At 40.1% G+C, this 10,482-nt stretch overlaps 1 protein-coding gene across 2 annotated transcripts; it reads right to left on the bottom strand.

The window, feature by feature from the left end:
- Nucleotides 1–124: 124 nt before the first annotated feature.
- On the bottom strand, nt 125–9,737 carry cry1b (cryptochrome circadian regulator 1b). Of its 2 annotated transcripts, none has more exons than XM_083551947.1 (12): nt 8,966–9,737; nt 5,203–5,311; nt 4,723–4,865; nt 3,916–4,100; nt 3,739–3,827; nt 3,270–3,410; nt 2,750–3,061; nt 2,381–2,532; nt 2,032–2,234; nt 1,734–1,832; nt 1,081–1,131; nt 125–841 (listed from the first exon to the last, which is right to left on the bottom strand). In XM_083551947.1, the coding sequence occupies exons 1-12, from the start codon at nt 9,121–9,123 to the stop codon at nt 747–749; spliced, it is 1,737 nt and encodes a 578-aa protein (XP_083408073.1). In that variant the 5' UTR covers nt 9,124–9,737; the 3' UTR covers nt 125–746. The 2 variants fall into 2 exon arrangements, with proteins under 2 accessions (XP_083408073.1, XP_083408072.1); XM_083551946.1 differs by having other exon boundaries at nt 125–847; nt 8,966–9,628.
- Between the last annotated feature and the right edge of the window lie 745 nt (nt 9,738–10,482).

Here is a 10,482-nt window from a genome sequence, read left to right as displayed (position 1 = left end):
TGATTTCTCAGTCATCTGCACTGGAAAACAGGGCTCCTGGGTCTACCAGTGAAATGTTCACCAATTTATGGTGTAATGTCAATTAATAAAGAGCACAAATGACGCAATGAAAATACAAAAACGGTTTTTCATATAAAAAAAAAATATATATAATCACTTCCAATGAGCCAAAAGGGTACATGCATATTTACAAAGCAGGCTGTACAAAAATAATAGTAGTACTGGCTTAGGCCACATTTTTAAAAAGAGATTATTACCCTTTTTTTTTTACACAAAAATACACACTATGCTCATTTCATCCACTTTTGCAGATGAGTTACATAAAACCCCCTTTGACGTTATTTTCATCATTAAAGTAAATGCATTCATGGCTGGGTATAAATATATAATATGAACACTATGCAAAGTGTTAACATTGAAGATCCTTATGGCACAGCATGAACACATATAAAAGAAAAATCACATGCAAATATTTCCATGCCTATCTGGAATACCGATAAACAGACTGGTGCATGGTGACAAACATTGTTCATACTTTAAATGCATATAATACAAATATTTATATTTTTATATAAAAACTTATTAACTAGATTTACAGTCACATATTTCACATAAATAAGCACTATAGGTTAGCACACAGGGCACAGAGAATCTCAATTCATACAGGCAGAGAAGCAGTGTTTAAAAAGCTCCAACAACCACCCTTTGGATTACATCCTGCTGGCAGCTGGAAGTGCGTGCTCTTGTCACTGAGTGTTTAGCTCATCACAGTTTAGTTTCTGAATCTTGCATCCAGTGCTTGATCCTGTATCTTCCCCATGTCTCTTTAGAGTGGCTGCTCCTCTGTCTTTAAAAAAAAAAAAAAAAAAAAAAAAAAAAAAAAAAAAAAAATTCAGTCAGCTGACACAGGACAAGCACACAGTGTTCCCTAGCATGGGTGTGACTGTGACCTGAGCTCGCTTTAACAGGAGATTAAATTCCTTCAACGCTTGCATAATTTGACAGACAGTATAATTAAGCGCTTGGCTTTAACATGGTCTTAGCTGCTTATCTGTTTATAAAGGATGGTGTTTGGCTCACCGCTCTGTCTTTGCTTTATATCTTGTCTCCAGGATTTTAATCCATCGGTTCCTGAAACACATTTTAGGACAGCAAAATAAATGCACAATACTGTATGTAATAATCAGTGTTTACTGTTGAAAAAGAAAATACATTTACTATATAATGCAGATTTCACTGTACATACAACTCCTGCTATTTATAAAGGACACCATATGGCAATTTCAAGGGTGACTGCACAGAGCAGCTTCAATACACACCAGTCAATGGCTGGGCACTAATACTAGTTAGTTGGTCAGTATAAAAAAGTGGACCTGCTGACAAATCTTCTTGAATGTTAGCTGGGGTTAGTTGCACTGGTAGATAGAAATGCTTCGTTTTAAATATAGTCATAATCAGATCACTATATAATTGGAATGATGTATAACAGCAGCATGTCTGTCTCATTTAAATTACACACCATTTTCAGTGTCAAAAGCAACGCTATAAACATGGAAATTAGTTCTCTGTATAGGAGTGTGGTGTATTCACAATCACACTAAATTTAAACTTGGTTTATAAACGTTTGTATAAAACATTAACCTCCAATGACATAATTCAGCTTCCAGAATCAGCTCCCGGAGCTCTGTTATTACTGGTAAAAGAGCTAAGCAGAACACGTGGAGTGAAATTACCTGCAGCATTGCTGTCCTGTGCACTGTCTGCAGAGTTCAGACATGCTCCTGCACTGTCGCAGTTACCACTGGCATTAGATGGCACAGAGGCCAAAAGCCCTGAAATATATGAAGATTAATAATCATGAATCATACCGTTCACAAGCAGTTCGTGAGCATAAGCACAATTAGCTAGTGATCTATATTGGGCAATGAAATTGCAAACCTAGATTTCAGACTTTCTTCCAGTTCTTCAGAATCAAACACTAAGAAAAACACTGCCTTAATAGATCATTTCCACCATCTACGGAATACGTACCAAGGCCTCTGTAGCACGATAGCTGTTGGTAGATCTGTTTCATACGCTCGATGTTTATTCTGCTGGCCTCTGCGTGGTTGACCATAGGCTTTGGGTAGTGCGTCCCAATGATGCACTTTGCAAGCTTCTGTACACTTTCTGGCGCATTCCAAGGGTCGTAGATGTATTTGGCAGGAAAACCCTTCAATACTGGCAAATACTGACTGTACACAAAAAGTCAAAACTTTAAGTTAGTGTTTTGTGTGAAAGGTGCACTATTGCTAATTACAAACAGTAGTGACAAAATAATTATGAGCAGCATTGTAATAATAATAATATGCAAGTGGTAGCTCTAAAAGAGAAATTCTACCGTATATAGTCTCCATTAGGATCGGTGCGGCGACCAAAACCCACTGGGCAGTAGCAGTGGAAAAATTGCTGAAAAAAGGAGCTGCAGGAAAGCCACATCCAGTTGCCTGCATTTACACTCCAATCTGCATCCAGCAACAACTCTTCAAACACCTGGACAACACACACATATACAGTCCTGACTACTGAGAGCAGACACTGCATGATCTCAGCTACAATATTAATCAGCTGTCACTGTTATTTGATATCAATTTGCCAAATCTTCATGAATGTATTTCATTTAAGCACTAAAGAATTTGTCAGTATAAACATTTAATAAGCAATAACAAAGCAATAATAAGAAAAAAAAAAAGCAGGCTTCTCTCCTCACCTTGACACCTTCTTCCCAACTGATCCACAAGTCTCCTCTGGTGAGGAAGCATGCAACCGCATGCCGTGCCAGATGATGTATCCATCCCTCCTGCCTCAGCTGTGCCATGATGGCATCAATCCAGGGAAAACCTGTCCTGCCCTCTGCCCACTTTGCTAATGCCTCTGGGTTACGGTCCCATGGGATTTGCACACAGATTGAGTTGCCCTCCATCTTGTCGAAGCATGGGCTGTTTGTAGCAGCTGTGTAGAAGAACTCTCTCCATAGCAACTGGCCATAGAGAGACAGTGGGGGGACACTATTTTTCTTTACCTAATGTTGACATAAAAATAGTGGATAAAACTGTTAGAGATTAAATGAATCCTAGTAAAAAATAGTGACACTTATAAAAACCTTGCCCAATTATTTTAAGGAACTGAGACAAGATGAATATACTGCTAGTCCAAATATAAATAATAAATATAGTTAATAGACTTAAGCAAACTTTCAAATCCAATCCAGTTTGTAGTGTTATGCGTACCTTTCTGTACAAGTCTGTGAGTTTATTGTAGAAGAGTCTACAGGAGAGGCAACCGAAGCGAAGATAAGGGCTCAGACCTGTAGGACTGGCCAGTAATGAATTTGCGTTCATCCTGGGACGCTCAAAGTTAGCCACCCATGCCTACACAAAGACAAAAAAAAAATAAAAAATAAAGAAAAAAATTTATATTAAAATGTATTGATTTATGGCTACAGCCACCATCCAGCAACCATTACTTTCAAACAGCCAATCATTAGTGCCAGAATACCATATCACTTTTATCACTTCATGCAGCCTTGGCGAATGTGTTACTATATCGACACGCTACACTGCATGCAGCATGGAATGCATAGCGGTATCAGGCTTTTCAAGTCATTCCAGACGTTATTCTTTGTGTAAGGCGCACATTCTGTCAGTCATTTAAAATGCTTGTTAAAAGCAAGTCACTCTGAAAGTTGTTTCTGATCACCTTTCTCTCCAAGTGCCTCTCCAGACGAGTCAGAGCCTCGGTCTCTCCTCCTGGCCAAACAGCAGTTGGTAGACCGTCAGTCTCAAAGCCTTCACCATAAAGACACAGGTTAGAAACAAGCACATATGTTTACACACATACACACACAAGCAGGCAAGTAAAACAAATAAATCTTACCGAGCTCCTCCAGAGACGGTACACCAAAACTCTCATCATGGTCATCAGCAATAGGCATAATACACTTGCTCAATGTCTCAGCAGTAATGGTCTCTGTTGGCATTTCTACAGCATCCATTCTACTGATCAAAGCCTGAAAGCGTTTATAAGTGAGAGGTGACTGTCCACCATTCAGCTCAATAATCCTAAAAGGAGAGAGGGATTGGAGAAACAAAACATATGGTGAGTGAAAATAATTAATAATTATAAAATAAAAAAATAAAAAAATATTGATTTCCTATGCTGTATTTTGTTTATTTAGAATTTTATAAGGATTTATTTTATTCAATTTTCTATGTATTCCAAAATTGAGCTATTTAATGATATTTTTTCCACTAACCCTTTTTGACCTCTCATTATTGAGGCTTTTACTAATTAAGAAACTGATCATGCTCGGTTTCTAAATCAACAAAATAAACACCTGGTTTATATTTTTAAACATGCATGTTTTATGAAAACTTTAGCAAAAAGAAAATGAAAAAAAATAATAATTTATAGGTATTACAGACTTATTTATTTTGTTACAAAGAATCACCAAACAACATTCAGATACACTGGTGACAAAATGGTCCAGTAGCAGAATCTCTGCGATTATTGTCTTGTTCTGGTGACCAGCATATTTTGAGCTCAAATTCAACAATACCCACAACCCAAACTTTTAATCCTTACACTTGCAAGTTGTTGAAATAAAAGGTGCTTGCCAAATGAACAAATGTAAATGCAAGTTGACATCATATACAGTAGCAATATGCACAGACACACACTCACTTTTCTAGATCATAGAGTGTGTGTGAGATTCTAACGTTGACCATCACCCCTGCCTTGCTGGCCAGCTTCTTGATGGCTGCATCCCGCTCCTTCCCAAATGGTTCGGAGTCATACTCGTATGACAGATGAGTGATCTTCCACTCCTGCAGTAAATAGAAACGTCATTGAAAACGAGTTTTCAATGATCTGAAAAGATTTAAATGGAGGATATATATTTTCTGTGTAAAATAAATTGTGCCGCAGTTAAAAACACAGTTTCTTGACATGTATAAAAGCGGTCATTTAACACCAAAAGACTTAAATATTTGATGTAAATCTAATTAAAGAGCTATTCTATATCATCTATTAGCATAGCTCATTTTGCTTCAAGTAAATATCCTGCTCTAAAAACAGGCCAAGCAGAAATGTGGGTAGTAAAAAAATGAAATGAAATTAAAATAATGTCAGTGTTTAACGACTAATTTAAGAAAGTTTGGTTACCTTGAAAAGCCGGGGAAAAACGTCAGTGGGCTGACCTCTGATAACATACAGGCGAGAGTTGAGTTTGCGAAGGCTGGCATCCAGGTCCACCAGACACTGCAATAAAAACCTAAATAAAAGCAAAGGACAAGAACATCAGAAGTCATTTTACTGGCTAGTTGTGCAAGTTTAACTGGTCAACATTTTAAAGTTCAAAATTGTTTCGAATCAAGTAGACATTTGATGGCAGACTTCAATATTAAAATGAAGGTCATGAAGGTGGGACAATGCACCCATCACATGAAACATGGAAACCAGCATGTGAACAAATAGGAAAGTTTGCAGTAATCTGGTTATTCAGCTAACATTTAACAAAAGCAATTACTGGAGAAAGGAAATGACATGGATTTACATGAATGTAAAAATGTTATGGAAGAACATTTTCAGAACAGCATCTTCAGGTGTGGTGATACTGGCTTTATAAGAAAAGCACACCACAGGGAAAGAAACCTTTAATTTCCTCAGTACCATTTCCAGTCCATATAGTTGGCAAGCTAATCAATCAAAGCAATTATTTTAATTCTTTATTACTCCTAAATCTTCACTATATAAATTACACATATTTGGGCAAGTGACCTAAAAAAAAAAAAAAAGAATTATGTAGCACTAAGCAAGGATGTTCTCCGGTTCACATTATCTTCACTAGAGTAATTCACTGAAACTCCATTATCCACGCCCCACATTAAACAGGGTCTAGTACAATTTGTCCTAGCAGGATTTGGACATATTTATCTCATAAGGGCTAAATCCTGTCTGAGCTGCATTTGTACTTCTTTTGCCCTACCAGGGGCATCACATTGAGACTGGGTCAGACAGAATCTAGCCGGCAGACTTCCCGAAGACGACTGATCCACTCAAACCACATCTAGCTAGGACATTATATATACAGTGAGGAAAATAAGTATTTGAACACCCTGCTATTTTGCAAGTTCTCCCACTTAGAAATCATGGAGGGGTCTGAAATTGTCATCGTAGGTGCAGCTGTATCTGTGAGAGACATAATCTAAAAAAAAAAATTCAGAAATCACAATATATGATTTTGTAACTATTTATTTGTATGATACAGCTGCAAATAAGTATTTGAACACCTGAGAAAGTCAATGTTAATATTTGGTACAGTAGCCTTTGTTTGCAATTACAGAGGTCAAACGTTTCCTGTAGTTTTTCACCAGGTTTGCACACACTGCAGGAGGGATTTTGGCCCACTCCTCCACACAGATCTTCTCTAGATCAGTCAGGTTTCTGGCCTGTCGCTGAGAAACACGGAGTTTGAGCTCCCTCCAAAGATTCTCTACTGGGTTTAGGTCTGGAGACTGGCTAGGCCACGCCTGAACCTTGATATGCTTCTTACAGAGCCACTCCTTGGTTATCCTGGCTGTGTGCTTCGAGTCATTGTCATGTTGAAAGACCCAGCCTCGACCCATCTTCAATGCTCTAACTGAGGGAAGGAGGTTGTTCCCCAAAATCTCACAATACATGGCCCCGGTCATCCTCTCCTTAATACAGTGCAGTCGCCCTGTCCCATGTGCAGAAAAACACCCCCAAAGCATGATGCTACCACCCCCATGCTTCACAGTAGGGATGGTGTTCTTGGGATGGTACTCATCATTCTTCTTCCTCCAAACACATTTAGTGGAACTATGACCCAAAAGTTATATTTTGGTCTCAACTGACCACATGACTTTCTCCCATGACTCCTCTGGATCATCCAAATGGTCATTGGCAAACTTAAGACGAGCCTGGACATGTGCTGGTTTAAGCAGGGGAACCTTCCGTGCCATGCATGATTTCAAACCATGACGTCTTAGTGTATTACCAACAGTAACCTTGGAAACGGTGGTCCCAGCTCTTTTCAGGTCATTGACCAGCTCCTCCCGTGTAGTTCTGGGCTGATTTTTCACCTTCCTTAGGATCATTGAGACCCCACGAGGTGAGATCTTGCATGGAGCCCCAGTCCGAGGGAGATTGACAGTCATGTTTAGCTTCTTCCATTTTCTAATGATTGCTCCAACAGTGGACCTTTTTTCACCAAGCTGCTTGGCAATTTCCCCGTAGCCCTTTCCAGCCTTGTGGAGGTGTACAATTTTGTCTCTAGTGTCTTTGGACAGCTCTTTGGTCTTGGCCATGTTAGTAGTTGGATTCTTACTGATTGTATGGGGTGGACAGGTGTCTTTATGCAGCTAACAACCTCAAACAGGTGCATCTAATTTAGGATAATAAATGTAGTGGAGGTGGACATTTTAAAGACAGACTAACAGGTCTTTGAGGGTCAGAATTCTAGCTGATAGACAGGTGTTCAAATACTTATTTGCAGCTGTATCATACAAATAAATAGTTTTAAAATCATACATTGTGATTTCTGTATTTTTTTTTTTAGATTATGTCTCTCACAGTGGACATGCACCTACAATGACAATTTCAGACCCCTCCATGATTTCTAAGTGGGAGAACTTGCAAAATAGCAGGGTGTTCAAATACTTATTTTCCTCACTGTATATATATATATATGACCTGTATATTTCTAAAATGATTCATTAGCTTGCATGTTCTAGTCAAGACTTACACAAGAAAATGATTGTTTATTATTCTGCATTAGTTAATAGTGAAGTCTCAGAACACCACAACACTACAGTAGTACTAATTAAGCACAAACAAATGCTTGCTGTATGCCTGTAAATGTGTTCCTGCAAAGAGAGCGTTGCATATGTGTGTGTGTGTGTGTGTGTGTGTGTGTGTGTGTGTGTGTGTGTGTGTGTGTGTGTGTGTGTGTGTGTGTGGCTAACAGCAGAGTTGGTGACAGCAAGAGGAGGGAAAGTAGGTCAAAGCTAACTGAGGAATGTGGTAACTGCCACTGCTGACCAATGACCCAGTTCCATCTGTCCTGTGCCAGAGGAGGAGACGTGGGTCTGCTCCATCTTACATCATCACCAGACTGAGAGTAAAGCCTCCTACTAAGATCTCCTACTACTACTATTACACACACACTGTTCTTTAACACAGCTGTACCATAGAAATAATAACCTACGCTCGATGCTGTATGTGGGTGCATGCATTCCTGAGAATTTTTAGAACAGTATGCGAGTTACAAAACGAGACTGCGGCGGTATTATAAAAGGCACGTTGTGACTGGAAAGAACTTGGAGTTCAGCCAGTGCTGTTCTTGAATTACAGAAAGTACATCAACAGTAACCTTGGAAGCCAAGTGTAACTTTACTCGTGCTGACTTCATCAGCACTCCTTGTACGTAAACAAGGATTACACTGAGAGTTATAGAAGAGCTGCTTTAACAGATCAAGTGTTTATTTACAGGGAAGAGAAACAATCCAAGTTTACTGACTGTTTTTACAGTTTTCTGGTTGTCTAGAGGTTTTAAGCCCAAGCCAGAGGGTAACTGCTTCAGTGCTGTAGGAACACAACCCATAACAGTTTGATGATTTCTCTAGTGATCTTGAAGAAACTACTAAAACTCCTAGTAAGTGTCTTAAAACAGAAAATCACCAAATTGTGAATTACTCCAGAATTCGATTCATCATTAAGACATCTATTTAATTGAATGCATATTTTATTTTAGGCACAGATACTGGTTTCCAAGTCTATACCCTTTAACACCAGTAAGTAAAATGTCTTGTGGTAAACAGTAAATGGTTGTTGTAATTTTCTCCTTCATGCATTCCCCCTTTATTGATCTCCTGCATGTTTTAACAGGATGTGTTCCATGTCTTACCTCCATCTATTGATTCCCACGTTGGAAGAACCTGCAAACCAGGGGTCAAGTATGTAAACACACCGTAAAGTGTCCGCTCCTACTATACAATCCCGGAGTGAGGGGTTATCATGCAGCCTCAAGCCCTTCCTAAACCAGTGCACCGCGTTCACCCCCATTGCTCCACTCCCTCAGTCCTAGAAACAGATTCCTAGAATGCAAGGGCTTCCAAGAAGTTTACTTGACAGGTCGTGGGCACGCTGGAGTGAAAACCGTGCAGCAGACCGAAGCACGCCAGACTTCCGGAGTTTGCTGTGAATTCATTCAGACTTGCTCGGGGAAACGTATTTGGATCTCAGATCAGTGATCCAGGACGACTTCATAAAAACATTGGTCACATACGGTGCTACTGAGGAACAAAAAATATCACTGGCTCGATTTGTTTCTTCGGGAAAAATGTAAAAAAAACAGCAGTGAGGTTAGCTCTGTTCAGGCTGAACTAGCTCTCAGAAAACGGTTCACAAATGCACGGGAACGGGGAGAAAAGAGGATAAGACGGAAAGGGGACGGTAGAAACTCCTCCTGAAGCGTTCTGTCGTGTCGCTCAGCTCAAACGGACAATTCACTTCTAGGTGCACCTCGGCGAATTAACATCTGACAAGACGTGAGGCGGTCTCGCGCGTCAACGCGCGTTTTTATACCGGCTCGAGCGCTCAGCCGTTCGCGACTCCGCCCACGCGCTCGCGGAGTCGCCGCTTGATGTTCCGCTGCCAGTCCAAACCGAGTACACGCGTCACTTGACGTCACGTGTCTCACGGTGTGGGATGCCCTCGCGTCGAAAATACACCGACATTATTCAAAGTCCTTCAATAAAAGCCAGTAAAACGGCCAATGGTATGATGAACGGATTTAACAAGTTGAAATGTACAACAGTTCGGACCAGGTGCCAATGGCTGATTGGATAGAAGCACAATACCCGGACGAGAACATGACCCAGGCTAGCTCCAGATACCAAAGTCGGTTATTTAACTCTAGAATACTGGCACTTATATTTTTTCACAGCTTTATGCCCAGTAAACATAATTATGCAATGGTTTATAATTAATATCTTATTGTCATTGCACAATACAGGCACACTGCAACGAAATCCTTGGTCTTCCTCTTTTCTCCCTTCCTGGTAGCTCATCCTCAGTATTCTTCTACCGACCCCGTGTCCCTCTTCTGCACATGTCCAAACCATCTCAATCTCGCCTCCCTCACCTTGTCTCCAAAACGTCCTACATGCACTCTCCCTCTAATAAACTCATTTTTAATCCTGTCCATCCTCGTCACTCCCAACGAAAAACCTCAACATCTTCAGCTCTGCTACCTCCAGCTGAATCTCCTGTCTTTTACTCAATAGTGGCATTGAGGCTCTAAACCAACAACATCACCGGTCTTACCACGGTCCAATAAACTTTCCCTTTCATTCTTGCAGACACTCTTCTATCACAAATCACTCCTGCCACTCTTCTCCACCCACTCCACCCTGCCTGCAC

The sequence above is a fragment of the Silurus aristotelis genome, assembly GCF_946808225.1.
Source record: "Silurus aristotelis genome assembly, chromosome: 10".
In the NCBI taxonomy this organism is placed as follows: domain Eukaryota; kingdom Metazoa; phylum Chordata; class Actinopteri; order Siluriformes; family Siluridae; genus Silurus; species Silurus aristotelis.
This window is presented reverse-complemented; position numbering and strand designations above follow the sequence as displayed.